The sequence below is a fragment of the Drosophila innubila genome (genome assembly GCF_004354385.1).
Source record: "Drosophila innubila isolate TH190305 chromosome 2L unlocalized genomic scaffold, UK_Dinn_1.0 4_B_2L, whole genome shotgun sequence".
In the NCBI taxonomy this organism is placed as follows: Eukaryota; Metazoa; Arthropoda; class Insecta; order Diptera; family Drosophilidae; genus Drosophila; species Drosophila innubila.
In genome coordinates, this window is record NW_022995372.1 from 15,048,330 (window position 1) to 15,065,976 (window position 17,647).

Below are 17,647 nucleotides of genomic sequence, written 5' to 3' on the forward strand. Positions count from 1 at the left end.
ACAAATTCACATTTCGAAATTAATTTTCCTCTATATATTTTTTCGGCTATTTTTGGCTATGCACACGTATGTGTGTATGTATATTGTGTGTAAAGTGCGTCTGCTTGGAAAATTCTATGAATATTGAGTTTATTTAAAAGAAGAAATTGAGCAAGCGGCCAGTGGGCGATCACTCGCAGTTGTTTGTACTTTTTATTTATTTATTTATTTGTACTTATGAGCATACAGCATCGGCAGCATCAGCAACTTACTAAGCTAAAGGTTCTTGTACAGCATTAAATAAATTATGGCTGCTCTGTGCTCGTTTTACACACATACGTTTTTCGATATTTCTAGTTCGTGTCTCTCTCAAGTTCGAAAGTCAGGTGCAAATCGGTTGCTTCGAGACAGGAAGGGACTTTAACTACAAAGAAAAAAATTTAGGAAAAGCTAAAAAATTTAAAGATACTTTATTATAGAAAGGCTGCATAACGATCACCAGCAAAAGCCTTAAAAACGGCTGCTTCCGGTTTCTTTGGAAACATTAAAAAAATTAAACATAAAATGGAATTATTCTTTAAAAATTTTTATAATTTTAAATAATCATGAACTATTTTAAATTTAGTATATTCTATAGGTATATTTAATAGAGTTAAGAAAATAGAATTTCTTGATTTAAGCCAAATCAAATTTGTATCTATAAACTTGGCGGTGACTGTATCCATCTGGTACTTAAATTGTATATAGCACTGGCAATATGCTTCAGCTTTTTGTCAAATTGATCGTTTGCCAAAAAAGCGAAACGCCAAAAAGAAAACTTAAAAAGAAATAGGCGCATGCAGCTCGTGCCCGCTAGGGAACTATCTAGTATATGTATACCCAAAAGAGTTGAATCAGTTGATATATATAGCGAATACATATAGAAAACTTAGACCAACAGCCGCCAAATATCATGCACACAATGTGTTCAATTTAGATTGAATGCCACGTGAATGATTGCAAATGGTTTGGTCAGTCTTGAGGCTCTGCAATGGGACCACATGCTGGGAATATGTCAAAATAAATTATATATGCTTGAAATATATAAAAAAAAGACTGAAAGCTAAAATATATATATGGTGAATATATGTCTACTTTTTGGAAACAAAACGTAAACCCGGCCAGACTTTTTAAATATATAGCTTATAAAATATGCATTGTCTGCGGCATTAGAGATTCATTCATCTTCGTACACAAAAGAAACTAATGCTAAATGTATGGTATATATATAAAATAAATATATATAGCGATTCGGCAATGCTGACTCTGGACCACCTGCCTAACATTTTAATTAGACTTTTATTTCGCGCACTTTCGCGATCATTAATTATGTTGATGCGTTGATTGTACATAAATAGAATCATTTTTACCTCTATATATAAGATGGAATGGGATGGGGATGCATACGTGTACAAATTGGTTAGTACTTTACTTTATTTTTGTGCAAAATGCGCCATTAAATCGTATAAATAGATTGTTGAAAAGCGCACAGCGCATTGGTCTGAGTCAGAGTCAGAGTCAACGTGCCTCGAACATTAACCTCATTAGAAGAGCGTAAAAGATTTGAATATTTGAATTACGATCTTGTATATTTGAATATCTGAAGCTTTCATGTGGCCGACAGATTGCCTATAAAATGGGTGCGCCCATCAAAGATCGAACAACATTCAATTGAAATGACGTTTTAATGAAATTTAAATGAAATACTTAAAAAAAAATTTTTTTAAATTGTATTTACAAGAAATAAATAATTTATTAAAAATGAATTATATTTTTTTTTATTTATTTGTAAAAAATATCCGTTTTTTATATACTATAATTAATTTGTAAAACATAGCTTGTAAAAAATATAATAAAAGTATCTCTTTTAAATCGAAAGCTGTCTTCTATCTTTTACTTAATAATTTCGAATTAGTTTTAGCTGTATGTAATTTAAAAATAAATAAAATTAATTAACTTTGTTTGGGGTTATCCTTTATTTTATTTTGAACTATACAAATTTAAGAAATTGCGGCATAATCTATATTTTACTTATTTAAACAACAATTTTAATTCTAATACCATAAACTACAATAACATATGTCTTCCGATTATAAAGACCAGAACACATAAAGCAAGACAAACCCAGAGAAATTGCCATAAAAAGTTCATTGCACCCAACGCTGCCAAATTGAATGAAACATACAATTATAACAACAATAATAAGAGAACTATTGACAGCGACACTGAAAGAAATTTGGCATTATTTGCGTTTCAAGTTGCGTGAATTATAAAAATCATTCCGAGCTTTTTTGGACATGCAAATTGGCTGCCCCCCAAACCGCCCCAAAACAGCAGCTATTTGTCGCATATTTAAGAAAAATAAACAGAAAAAAACAGAAACAACTCTGGCCAATAAAAAAAGCCACAACGTGAGCCTTGACCATTGAAACGGACGCGTCGCAAGTGTTTCAATGTTTTTAATTTGTTTTATTTTACTTGTTTTTCGTTTGTATTTTCAATTAAATTTGTCTGGCATAAAAAACTGCGTTAAGGCGCAAGTACGTGTCTTTTTCTTAGCAGCTATAGTTGTATCCATGTTTCTATATCTATATAGCTAGACCATAAGATTTGTAGTTTAGTTTTGTGCGTCAGCGGAAATTTGGCTGCCGTTGAAATTTTGCGCAATTGAGCTTTTCTTTTTTTTTGCTTAATTAGTTGAACAAATTGAAAATGAATGCCAGGAAAGATTTGAGTAAATAATATGCCTTGCCACCAACAAGCACTCCCTAATATTCGTCATCGCTATCCTCATCCAAGGGCAGGCGTACAGGATGCCTGCTGGCCAAGGCCAAGGATAATTGTTTTACATCAATCGACAGCGGTTTTCTCATGTCGTAGGCATCTTCTTCCGGATCACCAGGATAATATTCGAGTAGAATACGTCGCATCTGGTAGCCCAGGGAGCAATAGAGATTATAGGCGGAAGTATTGCTGCATCGCAAATACAGATCCACATACCAGGCACTCCTTAGATCCAAAATCCATGCAAAATAGTTCATGAGTATCGAAGCAATACCAAGACGGCGATAATACGAGCAAACAGTCAAGGAACAAACGTGTCCGTGCAGCAAAGTGTCATCCTTTGAGCCGTCCACGCACTTGCCAAATATGAAACCCACCAAGTGGTCATCGGGCGTTGTGGCAGCCACCGCCAGTTCTGGCCATTGGGCAAGATGACGCATAAAGAAACCAAGGCGATATACTTCTGTAAGCGGATCAAAGACCAAGGCAATGAACTTAAACAAATCCTCGAGGTGCATCTCTCGTAGACAAGTCATCTTTCAAATAGAAAACAAATGTATTTCGAGTATAGAACAAAAAGATTTTGATCATTTAAATTGAGACTGTCGGAATTCACAAAAACATTTAAGTCAAAACAATTTTTTCGTCAAAAGCTTAAGCAGAGCATGCCAGAGACTGATAAGATACTTTCTCGGCAGTCGCAGCAGCAGAAATAAAATCCCCATTAGATATTCCTGATTCTGCAGACATCTGCGTTCCACATCTCGCGACAACGGCAATCGCATATCATAGCCATCATCATCGCCATAGAAACAAGGTAGCTTCTGATAGATCACATAGCCAAGCGATTTATAGAGTCTAATAGCATTTACATTTCGACTGCGCACAAAAAGATCAACAAACAAGTCTTGTTTTAGTTCCAGTCTGTTATTGAATCGCTTCATTAAATGTGTGCCCAGTCCCAAGCAACGATAGTCATGATTAATGGATAAAGTACACACATGACCATGATTATTATTCAAATCGAGATCCTTTCCATCACCAACTCTATCAGCACCATCAACTTGACGACTACCAATTAGAAATCCCATCATTTGTCCATCGGGAGCAACGGCAACTTCCGCCAATAATGGAAATTCCAAAATTTTATTGTAGAAATATAAAAGCGGATAAACCTCGGTTAGCGGATCAAAGACAATCCGATTAAACTTAAAAAGATCCTGCAAAACAAATTCCCGTAATGCTGTCATACTCGTAATCCGAATCGTCTTTATAGCTGGGATGAAACAGAAAATTTAATTAAAGCGATTGCTTAGTTAATTTTTATATCCCATCAGATATATTTTAGAGTGAAAACTCAAATATGCTATATATTTTCCATGTAAACATTATAGTTATACTTATTAATCGAATATCATCAAATAATTATCTCTTTTTAGGTGTGTGCTTTTAGTCTTCAGAGATTTGATGACATCGAACATTATAACATTTAAAGTAAATAGAAGTTCAGAAGTAAATATTCAACGATTTATATAATAATTTTCAAAGTTTACCAGCGTAATCGCAAAAAATATGCAGAGAATTGTCAAACTTGCCGAGCGTTGGCGATAGAGAGCGCCAAAAAGAGTTCGAAATACAGACAAGAGGTGGCGCTAAAGAAGCTTCACAATCAGAAAAGAGGTGGCACCAAAAAAAGCTTCTCAAAAAAGACAAGAGGTGGCGCCACAATAAAGATCATGGCGACCCAGTGGCGGCCTCTATCGACATAATATAAAAGCTAACACCAGAACATATCGAAGCAATTAATAACTGAAATGGGTTCTAACAGCGACGCGCACAATATTTGTAACAAAAGCTTTCTTAATAATTCAATAAACATTATCCGAAAACAATAATTAGTGGTTATAAGTAACCATAGTGGTGACTGACGTGATCTGCGACAATCTACATCAGTGCAGCATAAAAATACATTTTGCCAAAGAAGTCTTGCGGTCGATTTCATCAGGTGGTGAAACACCCGCCATTTTGTATGCACGCACCGCGTTACAACTTACGCGCATTAAAAGGAAGGCGACTAAGTTTCTGCGAAGAAGAAAATCAAAATCAAATTGCAAATATGGCTAATCCGGACGCATTGGCCCAGCAGCTTCAAGATTTGCAGCTACAGCTAGAGGATCTCCGCACAAACATTCCTGTGCAAAATGCGCCCCACGAACCGCCGCAACGTGCCAAAATTCATCTGCCTAAATTTACACGCAACAGCCCTGAGATATGGTTTGCACAAGTGGAACGCGCGTTTCGCTTGCACAGCGTTAGCGATGACACTGACAGATTTGACTTCGTTGCAGTGCATCTCGAAGAGGATGTGGTATCGTCGATAGAAGATTTGATTGTACGTCCACCTGATACGGACAAATACGATACATTGAAGGCACGTCTACTGCAGAGATTCGCCGAATCTCCAGAGTCTAAGTTGCGACGTCTTCTGCAAGGTGGAGGAACCTCTGGCCTAAAACCATCCGAGATTCTGGCTCATATGCGCCGCCTCGCTCCGGATCCTGGCAGTGAAAGCGTAATACGCAGTCTGTTTTTAGCAGAAATGCCTCAGACGATTCGGCCGCTACTTTCAGTGTGGGATGAGAATGACATATGTAAGCTGGCCAAGCTCGCTGACAAGATGCTCGAAGCTGTCGGCACAAGCACTACTTACGCAATTTCGTCCTCGCTACAGTGCCCTCCACTTGCGGAGCACACAGTAAACGCTGTTGGCGGCTCTGGCAATCTGAAAGAGATTTCAGACTCTTTGCGCTTTCTGACTCAAAAGTTTGAGAACATGCAAAAAGACATCAAGCGCCTACAGTCCAATCAGTCTCGTGATCAGTCTCGTAACCGAGGCCGCAATCAGTCACGCAGTCCTGCACGGGATCAGCAGAATTCTAGTTCAGGAAACGCCGATCGTCAAGCCGACACGCAACAGACAACACTCTGTTTTTACCACCAGAAGTTTGGCGATAATGCACGAAAATGTCGCTTGCCATGCTCACTTCATCAACCAGCTTTAAACTAAATCAGCTGTCGTCTACGGTGCTGGCCGGCGACAGCAACACCTCAACCAGCGACAACTCCATTTACATAACCGAACGCCGACTACATATTAGTGACCAATCATCCCGCACCAAATATCTCATCGATTCCGGATCGGTGGTCTCTGTAATACCACGAGCGTTGGTAAAACATAAGACCAAACAAGGCGATCTTCTCTTATACGCAGCGAATCACACGCCGATTTTCACATACGGAACTCAAATAGAAAAGTTGAACTTGGGACTCCGTCGTAACTTTACATGGCCCTTCATCATCGCAGACGTACAAACGGCAATCATTGGCGCAGATTTCTTAGCTAAATATGACTTGCTAATTGATCTCACAAATAAGCGCTTAATTGATTCTCTGACAGGACTTTCGACACCCGCATGTTTGACAGACGTAAAACAACCATCTGTTTCAACGGTCAATCTATGCTCAACCTACAAGACCTGTTTCAAGAATTCGTCGATGTCACAAATCCGTCCTTAAAACTACACATCAGCATGACGTTTGTCACTATATTGAGACTAACGGCTGTCCAGTGTCAGATCGTCCGTCGACTCGCGGGGAAAAACTAGATGTCGCTAAGAAGGAATTCAATTTTTTAATTGAACAAGGTATATGTCGGCCTTCGAACAGCCCATGGTCCAGCCCTCTGCATATGGTGTCCAAAAGGATGGCGGTTGGCGAGCTTGCGGCGATTACCGCAAACTAAATGCTGCCACGACACCGGATCGATATCCCATCGCCCATATCCACGACTTCACCGAGAACTTGCACGATAAAACCGTATTCACAACGCTTGACCTGGTAAAGGCATATTACCAAATACCGATGGCCGAAAACGACGTCCAAAAAACTGCTGTATGCACTCCATTTGGTCTCTTCGAGTTCATGTACATGCCTTTTGGATTAAAAAATGCAACACAAACGTTTCAACGATTTATGGACAATATTTTCCGTGGAATCGATTTTGTGTTCTGCTACATTGACGACATACTGGTTATGTCAAATTCCCTGGCTGAACATCAAGAACACCTTCGCACAGTTCTACAAATTCTGCGTAAGCACGGCTTATGCGTCAACCTCAGTAAATGTGACATAGCTAAATCAGAAGTTCGTTTCCTTAGCTATGTTATCAACCAGCATGGAATTAAGCCACCCACGGATCGTATTGAGGCTATCGTAAATTACACGTCCAGAAACCATCAATCAGCTCGGACGTTTTCTTGGCGTCATAAACTATTATCGAAGATGCTTACCACACATCGCACTTGCAGGCTCCCTATCGGAACTCTTACGAGATGTCAAAAGAACGATCATCGCAAAATTGATTGGACACCGGAACTTTCCAGCCTTCGAAGCTTGCAAGCAAAGTGTGGCCGACGCAGCGCTTCTTGCATTTCCGACTTCAAATGCAAATCTTGCCCTAGTGTGCGACGCATCTGATGTTGCCATCGGAGCTGTTCTAGAGCAACAATCAGACGACGATTGAAGCCACTGGGATTCTTCTCCAAGAAGCTCAGCAACACAGAGAAAATTACAGCACCTACGACCGAGAACTTCTAGCCATTTTCGAAGCTGTAAAGTACTTCAAGCACATGCTCGAAGCTCGCTCCTTCATCATCAAGACCGATCACAAGCCGTTATTATACGCATTTCAGCAACGCCCCGAAAAGATGTCTCCGCGACAACTTCGACAACTAGGATTCATCTCGTATACCACGCTGATTGTACACATAAAAGGCACAGACAACTCTGTCGCGGATGCATTTCTCGACTTTGTACAATCACTTCACCGACAGCAGTAGATTTGGCGCAGTTCAAACAGGCACAGGAGGCTGATCCAGAACTGGAACAATTACTGCATAACAGTACATCCTAAAACTTCAACGAGTACGCTACGATGAAGATATATCAATCTACTGCGATATATCGACTGGGTATGTTCGACCATACGTACCAGAGACGCTTCGACAACAAGTATTCGCCTTTGTTCACAATCTGTCTCATCCGAGTGGGAGATCCACGCTGCAACAGATTCGTCAAAAATACGTATGGCCATCGATGAATCGGCAAGTTATAAGTTGGTGCAGGAACTGTATGGCATGTCAACGATCGAAAATACATAAGCATAACCACCTCTTGCCGGACAAGATCAATGTCCCAGGTGGAAGATTCGATCACGTACACCTAGACATCGTGATAATGCCGCTAGACCAAGGCTATCGTTACTGCTTAACAATGATCGACCGTTTTTCCCGCTGGCCTGAAGCCGTACCACTGAAAGACATAACAGCAGAGACGGTAGCAACTGCGTTTTGGTCCACTTGGATAGCACGATTTGGAACTCCAAAGACGATTACTACCGACCAAGGCACACAGTTTGAGTCCGCTATTTTCAGGAGCTGGCTCAACTCGTTGGTAGCAAGCGCATACACGGCGTATCACCCTCAGTCCAACGGCATGATTGAAAGGTGGCACAGATCGTTCAAATCAGCTCTCATGTGCAACGCCGGTCCTTCGTGGCTACAATTATTACCAACAGTATTACTGGGACTTCGTACTTGTTTCAAACAAGATCTGCAAGCGTCCACTGCAGAGATGTTGTATGGAGCACCGCTTCGCTTGCCAAATGAATTTTCGAGGATCTGGACTCAAACACGAACCCTGTTACATTCCTGTCAAAGTTTCGAGAGCATATGCGACAAGTACGACCAACGCAAACATCGCATCACATTAAGGAGAAGATGTTCTTAATCAAAGGAATCGAGCAGTGTTCGCATGTATTTATTCGAACCGATGCCGTCAAGCAGCCGCTTGAACCACCGTATTCGGGTCCATATGAAGTTATTCAACGTCAAACTGACAGAGTGTACTTGTTAAAGGTGAACGACAAGGAAACCGCAGTGTCAGTCGACCGTCTAAAGCCCGCTTTTTTTATTAAGGATGACCACGGCTTAAAGGCGCAGCAGGAACAACCCAGTACCTCCCGGACGTACGAAAAACGTTTTCGCGTCCGATTTTCAAATTCGTGAGTCCTTCACTGGAGGGTACTGTGGCGACCCAGTGGCGGCCTCTATCGACATAATATAAAGCTAACACCAGAACATATTAGCAGCGCCAGCAATTATCGATAACTGAAATGGCCCCGTTTGAATCAATCTTCTAACAGCGACGCGCACAATATTTGTAACAAAAAGCAATAATTCAATAAACATTATCCGAAAACAATAATTGGTGGTTATAAGTAACCATAATCATGTGGCGACCCAGTGGCGGCCTCTATCGACATAATATAAAAGCTAACACCAGAACATATTAGCAGCGCCAGCAATTATCGATAACTGAAATGGCCCCGTTTGAATCAATCTTCTAACAGCGACGCGCACAATATTTGTAACAAAAAGCTTTCTTAATAATTCAATAAACATTATCCGAAAACAATAATTAGTGGTTATAAGTAACCATAGTGGTGACCCCGACGTGATCTGCGACAATCTACATCAGTGCAGCATAAAAAAATACATTTTGCCAAAGAAGTCTTGCGGTCGATTTCATCAGGTGGTGAAACACCCGCCATTTTGTATGCACGCACCGCGTTACAACTTACGCGCATTAAAAGGAAGGCGACTAAGTTTCTGCGAAGAAGAAAATCAAAATCAAATTGCAAATATGGCTAATCCGGACGCATTGGCCCAGCAGCTTCAAGATTTGCAGCTACAGCTAGAGATCTCCGCACAAACATTCCTGTGCAAAATGCGCCCCACGAACCGCCGCAACGTGCCAAAATTCATCTGCCTAAATTTACGCAACAGCCCTGAGATATGGTTTGCACAAGTGGAACGCGCGTTTCTTGCACAGCGTTAGCGATGACACTGACAGATTTGACTTCGTTGCAGTGCATCTCGAAGAGGATGTGGTATCGTCGATAGAAGATTTGATTGTACGTCCACCTGATACGGACAAATACGATACATTGAAGGCACGTCTACTGCAGAGATTCGCCGAATCTCCAGAGTCTAAGTTGCGACGTCTTCTGCAAGGTGGAGGAACCTCTGGCCTAAAACCATCCGAGATTCTGGCTCATATGCGCCGCCTCGCTCCGGATCCTGGCAGTGAAAGCGTAATACGCAGTCTGTTTTTAGCAGAAATGCCTCAGACGATTCGGCCGCTACTTTCAGTGTGGGATGAGAATGACATATGTAAGCTGGCCAAGCTCGCTGACAAGATGCTCGAAGCTGTCGGCACAAGCACTACTTACGCAATTTCGTCCTCGCTACAGTGCCCTCCACTTGCGGAGCTACAGTAAACGCTGTTGGCGGCTCTGGCAATCTGAAAGAGATTTCAGACTCTTTGCGCTTTCTGACTCAAAGTTTGAGAACATGCAAAAGACATCAAGCGCCTACAGTCCAATCAGTCTCGTGATCAGTCTCGTAACCGAGGCCGCAATCAGTCACGCAGTCCTGCACGGATCAGCAGAATTCTAGTTCAGGAAACGCCGATCGTCAAGCCGACACGCAACAGACAACACTCTGTTTTTACCACCAGAAGTTTGGCGATAATGCACGAAAATGTCGCTTGCCATGCTCACTTCATCAACCAGCTTTAAACTAAATCAGCTGTCGTCTACGGTGCTGGCCGGCGACAGCAACACCTCAACCAGCGACAACTCCATTTACATAACCGAACGCCGACTACATATTAGTGACCAATCATCCCGCACCAAATATCTCATCGATTCCGGATCGGTGGTCTCTGTAATACCACGAGCGTTGGTAAAACATAAGACCAAACAAGGCGATCTTCTCTTATACGCAGCGAATCACACGCCGATTTTCACATACGGAACTCAAATAGAAAAGTTGAACTTGGGACTCCGTCGTAACTTTACATGGCCCTTCATCATCGCAGACGTACAAACGGCAATCATTGGCGCAGATTTCTTAGCTAAATATGACTTGCTAATTGATCTCACAAATAAGCGCTTAATTGATTCTCTGACAGGACTTTCGACACCCGCATGTTTGACAGACGTAAAACAACCATCTGTTTCAACGGTCCAATCTATGCTCAACCTACAAGACCTGTTTCAAGAATTCGTCGATGTCACAAATCCGTCCTTAAAAACTACACATCAGCATGACGTTTGTCACTATATTGAGACTAACGGCTGTCCTGTGTCAGATCGTCCCCGTCGACTCGCGGGTGAAAAACTAGATGTCGCTAAGAAGGAATTCAATTTTTTAATTGATCAAGGTATATGTCGGCCTTCGAACAGCCCATGGTCCAGCCCTCTGCATATGGTGTCCAAAAAGGATGGCGGTTGGCGAGCTTGCGGCGATTACCGCAAACTAAATGCTGCCACGACACCGGATCGATATCCCATCGCCCATATCCACGACTTCACCGAGAACTTGCACGATAAAACCGTATTCACAACGCTTGACCTGGTAAGGCATATTACCAAATACCGATGGCCGAAAACGACGTCAAAAACTGCTGTATGCACTCCATTTGGTCTCTTCGAGTTCATGTACATGCCTTTTGGATTAAAATGCAACACAAACGTTTCAACGATTTATGGACAATATTTTCCGTGGAATCGATTTTGTGTTCTGCTACATTGACGACATACTGGTTATGTCAAATTCCCTGCTGAACATCAAGAACACCTTCGCACAGTTCTACAAATTCTGCGTAAGCACGGCTTATGCGTCAACCTCAGTAAATGTGACATAGCTAAATCAGTTCGTTTCCTTAGCTATGTTATCAACCAGCATGGAATTAAGCCACCCACGGATCGTATTGAGGCTATCGTAAATTACACACGTCCAGAAACCATCAATCAGCTCGGACGTTTTCTTGGCGTCATAAACTATTATCGAAGATGCTTACCACACACATCGCACTTGCAGGCTCCCCTATCGGAACTCTTACGAGATGTCAAAAAGAACGATCATCGCAAAATTGATTGGACACCGGAACTTTCCACAGCCTTCGAAGCTTGCAAGCAAAGTGTGGCCGACGCAGCGCTTCTTGCATTTCCGACTTCAAATGCAAATCTTGCCCTAGTGCGACGCATCTGATGTTGCCATCGGGCTGTTCTAGAGCAACAATCAGACGACGATTGGAAGCCACTGTTCTTCTCCAGAAGCTCAGCAACAGAGAAAATTACAGCACCTACGACCGAGAACTTCTAGCCATTTTCGAAGCTGTAAAGTACTTCAAGCACATGCAAAGCTCGCTCCTTCATCATCAAGACCGATCACAAGCCGTTATTATACGCATTTCAGCAACGCCCCGAAAGATGTCTCCGCGACAACTTCGACAACTAAGTTCATCTCGCAATATACCACGCTGATTGTACATAAAAGGCTGAACAACTCTGTCGCGGATGCATTTTCTCGACTTTGTACAATCACTTCACCGACAACAGTAGATTTGGCGCAGTTCAAACAGGCACAGGAGGCTGATCAGAACTGGAACAATTACTGCATAACAGTACATCCTAAAACTTCAACAGTACGCTACGATGAAGATATATCAATCTACTGCGATATATCGACTGGGTATGTTCGACCATACGTACCAGAGACGCTTCGACAACAAGTATTCGCCTTTGTTCACAATCTGTCTCATCCGAGTGGGAGATCCACGCTGCAACAGATTCGTCAAAACGTATGGCCATCGATGAATCGGCAAGTTATAAGTTGGTGCAGGAACTGTATGGCATGTCAACGATCGAAAATACATAAGCATAACCACCTCTTGCCGGACAAGATCAATGTCCCAGGTGGAAGATTCGATCACGTACACTAGACATCGTGATAATGCCGCTAGACCAAGGTTATCGTTACTGCTTAACAATGATCGACCGTTTTCCCGCTGGCCTGAAGCCGTACCACTGAAGACATAACAGCAGAGACGGTAGCAACTGCGTTTTGGTCCACTTGGATAGCACGATTTGGAACTCCAAAGACGATTACTACCGACCAAGGCACAGTTTGAGTCCGCTATTTTCAGGAGCTGGCTCAACTCGTTGGTAGCGCGCACACACGACGGCGTATCACCCTCAGTCCAACGGCATGATTGAAAGGTGGCACAGATCGTTCAAATCAGCTCTCATGTGCAGCGCCGGTCCTTCGTGGCTACAATTATTACCAACAGTATTACTGGGACTTCGTACTTGTTTCAAACAAGATCTGCAAGCGTCCACTGCAGAGATGTTGTATGGAGCACCGCTTCGCTTGCCAAATGAATTTTCGAGGATCTGGACTCAAACACGAACCCTGTTACATTCCTGTCAAAGTTTCGAGCATATGCGACAAGTACGACCAACGCAAACATCGCATCACATTAAGGAGAAGATGTTCTTAATCAAAGGAATCGAGCAGTGTTCGCATGTATTTATTCGAACCGATGCCGTCAAGCAGCCGCTTGAACCACCGTATTCGGGTCCATATGAAGTTATTCAACGTCAAACTGACAGAGTGTACTTGTTAAGGTGAACGACAAGGAAACCGCAGTGTCAGTCGACCGTCTAAAGCCCGCTTTTTTTTAAGGATGACCACGGCAAAGGCGCAGCAGGAACAACCCAGTACCTCCCGGACGTACGAAAAAACGTTTTCGCGTCCGATTTTCAAAATTCGTGAGTCCTTCACTGGAGGTACTGTGGCGACCCAGTGGCGGCCTCTATCGACATAATATAAAGCTAACACCAGAACATATTAGCAGCGCCAGCAATTATCGATAACTGAAATGGCCCCGTTTGAATCAATCTTCTAACAGCGACGCACAATATTTGTAACAAAAAGCTTTCTTAATAATTCAATAAACATTATCCGGAAACAATAATTAGTGGTTATAAGTAACCATAATCATTTTAATGTATTAACATTGTAGTTATTTTTCGAATAGAATACTCTTTCAATAGAATAGAAAATATGCATTGTCTGTGGCATTAGAGATTCATTCATCTTCGTACACAAAAAAAACTAATGCTAAATGTATGGTATATATATAAAATAAATATATATTGCGATTCGGCAATGCTGACTCTGGACCGCCTGCCTAACATTTTAATTAAACTATTATTTCGCGCACTTTCGCGATTATTAATTATGTTGATGCGTTGATTGTGCATAGAATAGGCTACAATTTGTATTTAGAATGAAAATGTACTAACAGAAAAATAAATATTTACTTTACTTTTTTCTCTATCAAAGACAACAATCAATTTCCGTATGCTGTTTATTTCACATGTCACAATATATCACGACTTAAACTATTTAAAATACTAGTGTTCACTTGATGTTCTTGTAGATCCAGGGCAGCAACGAAGTGACACGCGTGTATACACCAGGATACTGTCCCTTGCCACAACCAATGCCCCAGGAGACAATGCCCACTTGGGTGTAACGGCTGCCTTCGTTGACGATCATGGGACCACCAGAGTCACCCTGTGAGCAATAAAAAAATATATTAAAATGCAGAAGAGTTAAAGTAATAGATAAATTAACTCACGCTGCAGGAATCCTTGGCGGCCTGTCCAGCGCATATCATGGACTCGATGATGCCACCGGGCGCAGCACGTCCATATTTCTGAGCACACTCCGAATTTGCCCAGATTGGTATGTCAACCTTTTGGAGAATCGATGGCTGTGGTCCATTCTCACGCAGACTTCCCCAACCGGCGACAGTGGCCACTTGACCACTATAGGAGCGAGATTGCTGGGCAGCCGATGTAGGCAGACAAATGGGTTGAATCTCAGTGGAAAAAGGCACAGGCTCACTCAGCGTCAAAATGGCAATGTCGTTGTGCTAGGCAGAAGTTAAAGTTAAGTAAAAAGGGTTATGTACTAAAATCATTAATATTTCTTACCAGCGTGCTAAACTCGAAGCCCTTGTGCCGCACCAGTCGCTTGATACGACGGGAAACGTGTTGCACCTCAAAGTCCGTGCGTATATTGTAGTCTCCCAAATGGGCAGTCAAGGCGGCCACATCCCAAGAGGTCATGCTAAAGAATGAATTGAGAAAATCGACATTATTTAGAAAAATACAACTCTGGTCACAAAAGCAAATTTTTCTCCTTCAGTACAGTGGTCGGCATATTTATTATGACAAAACGTAAAGTTAAATCTACTCATAATTTAAACTAACTTTCTGAAGATTTTAGTATTGATGAAAAGGTCATTTAAATCCTGTTTGAAACATACAAAATTTTCTTTAACCCATTAAGTACCCATTGAAAATTTTGAATTTATGTCGACGTAGAATTGAGTCAAATTTTAAAACTTTTTTTCTCGGGCTTAAACAAAAATATAACTTGAAGCATTTATTCGCTCTAGTTTTCGAAAAATTGTTTTCGAAACGTTTATATTTGTATACAAATTTCTATTCTATATTTCTATTCTTTCTATTGCCTGTCTATTTTTATAGTTTTGGTAAAAAAAAAACACACATGAGGATGTCAAAAGAAGGGTATCATCCTACATCTTTAAAATCAGACAAAGTAATTAAAAACTTTAGGTAAACAGAATTAAAGAATTCTCCGAGTTTACTCGTATTTATTCAGTATTTCATATGATAATCTCTGGATAATTTAAATGTTATTTATAAAAAAAAAACATTTAATAGATCTACAGTATTAAAAAATAAAAAAGGTTTTCTTTAAATGTACCAAACTTAAATGTACTCACTGTTTTCTGAAAATTTGTGTCAATGCTTTAAGCTAATTAATTTTTTAAGCTAATAGGATATAAGAACAACCAAACTGGTACTCCATAATAAGTCAACATTATTAAATATATAATTCATTATAAATAAATAAACTCAATTAAATTAATAATTAACTTACCGTGCCACACAATGAGCTGCTGTGAGAATGTGATTGTTGGTTATCAGGCTGCCACCGCAGAATTGTTTGCCGGACTTGAAGAGCACCGCAATCCAGGGGAACTCATGTGGACTGGCATTGATGCCACCCACAATTCGTTCCTGATCTGGAGACACAGGATTTTTGTTGCCACATTGCAGAGGCAAACCCTCCGCAGTGACGCCACCCGTCGGACGTCGTGTTGTTGTAGTTGTTATTGCCGGATAGCTGGGTCGCCTGGTGGTGGTTGTGGTGGGTCGGCTTGAGGGACGAGTTGGGGGACGTCGTGTGGTCAGAACAGTGCTTGGCGTGGAGGGATTCGGTCGTGAGGTCGGATGGGTCGGATACTGATGACTGGGGGGATGTGTGGGAATCGGTGGTGGCCAGCCGCCAAGTGTGGGCGGGTGAGTGGGCAACGGTGGCGGCCACTGAGGAACGCCGCCAGCAAAGTTGCCAAATGGCCATTGATAAGGATAAACGGCAGTTGTTGGAGGAGTTGGCGATGGCGCAGGTGATGGCGGTTGAGATTCAGGTGCATTCGCATCAATGGTGTTCATATCCTGAAAGTCGGGTGTGTCCTCAACGCTGTTGATACTATCTACTGGGTCTGGTTCGACTCCTGCATTATCCACAGTTTGATCAGGTGATAAATTCGTTGGATCCTCCTCTTCGCCTTCTGCTTCTTCCACTCTATCAATTTCATCAGCAGCTTGCGAAGATTTCTCTGTAGTGGTTGTCATAGTTGGCGCTGTTGTTGTTGTTGGTATTGGATGCACGCCAAAGTTATTTGAATTCACATCTGTGCAACAGATGCCATTGTTAATGCGACCCAACTGATCATAGAAGTTGCAAACATCCGCACCCAATCCCAAAGAGCTCTGTGGCGGCCATTGACGCACCGCAATAAAGGACAATTGCCTCGCAACGCGATAATATCGCTGGCAATTGCCGATGCGAACACAAACACCAGGCTGACCCCTGCCCGTTAGGCATCTGGAGCCCTCCCAGGCGCCACCGCCAGCCAAGCCGGCCTGCAGTATAAAGAGGCTGGGATCAAAGAAAAATTGTCGTTGATTCCGATTTTGGCCAGGCGATAATGAGGCTTTACAATTAGAACAAGATAAGGTCATATATTAAAATAAATTGACAACAAAATAAAAATTACAGCAGATTAAGGTTACAATAAGAGTTAAATTAATTCCCTAGCGCAACAATTTAAGTCAAATCTAAGCGTTCAAGTTACTTCATGTATTTAAAAACTTATTGACATAAATTTGAAATTTTTAAAAATAATTATTAATATTGAACAAATTAGCACAATTCATTATATACACAAATAATTCATATTTTTGATGAAATTTGAAATTAATTTATAACAACCGATTGAAAGCTGTTCTATAAAAGCAAATCCCTGACAACTTGACAGCTACAATTCAGTTATTCTCCCAATGCTCGACAGCTGTCATAACAATTTAAAATCCATCAAAAAAATGGTGCCATTAACAATAAACATAAAAATGTTTGCATGATTTGGGCCACATGAGTAATTCGATCTTTTGGCTTTCTAGAGGGATACAACGATGCTTCACATTGAAATTCAATTTAAGTGACTCACCGCTGAAAATACTAACATTTTCGTTTGGCTGTTTGGCATGCGTGCTAAAGTTTCCTTTGTAATATGCAAATGTCATTTGCACAAAAAAAAATGTTTATTCAAAATGCACAACGTGTCTTCAGCGTGGTCTCTATTACGCCTTGTCCTCGGCCAAAGCCAAACACGTGCAAACACGTATCTGTGTATCTGTAAGTGTTGCTTGGAGCAATCGGTACATTTCAGCTTTATGTACTATTAAGTGCCCATTAACATTACAACTAAAACA

The 17,647-nt window shown here is 41.4% G+C and overlaps 3 protein-coding genes across 3 annotated transcripts in view; all 3 read right to left on the reverse strand.

The window, feature by feature from the left end:
- Nucleotides 1-2,507: 2,507 nt before the first annotated feature.
- LOC117782108 (N-alpha-acetyltransferase 20) lies at nt 2,508-4,071 on the reverse strand. Its single transcript, XM_034619067.1, has 2 exons — nt 3,019-4,071; nt 2,508-2,948 (listed from the first exon to the last, which is right to left on the reverse strand). The coding sequence occupies exon 1, from the start codon at nt 4,050-4,052 to the stop codon at nt 3,432-3,434; it is 621 nt and encodes a 206-aa protein (XP_034474958.1). The 5' UTR covers nt 4,053-4,071; the 3' UTR covers nt 2,508-2,948; nt 3,019-3,431.
- LOC117779854 (N-alpha-acetyltransferase 20) lies at nt 2,787-3,338 on the reverse strand. Its single transcript, XM_034616176.1, has one exon. It carries the CDS (start codon nt 3,336-3,338, stop codon nt 2,787-2,789), a length of 552 nt encoding a protein of 183 aa, XP_034472067.1.
- Nucleotides 4,072-14,124: 10,053 nt separating the features above from the next.
- The window catches only part of LOC117779855 (transmembrane protease serine 9), a 4,986-nt gene continuing 1,463 nt past the window's right edge, over nt 14,125-17,647 (reverse strand). Inside the window, exons 2-5 of the mRNA XM_034616177.1 lie at nt 15,750-16,869; nt 14,774-14,909; nt 14,416-14,712; nt 14,125-14,351 (exon numbers count right to left, since the gene is read on the reverse strand). Of these exons, the coding sequence (XP_034472068.1) occupies nt 14,196-14,351; nt 14,416-14,712; nt 14,774-14,909; nt 15,750-16,869 (1,709 nt within the window). The 3' untranslated portion in view covers nt 14,125-14,195. The remainder of the gene's footprint in view (nt 14,352-14,415; nt 14,713-14,773; nt 14,910-15,749; nt 16,870-17,647) is intronic.

Coding starts and splice junctions, on each gene's coding strand:
- LOC117779854 (XM_034616176.1), bottom strand. CDS start 3,338: ATGACTTGTCTACGAGAGATGCACCTCGAGGATTTGTTTAAGTTCATT.
- LOC117782108 (XM_034619067.1), bottom strand. CDS start 4,052: ATGACAGCATTACGGGAATTTGTTTTGCAGGATCTTTTTAAGTTTAAT.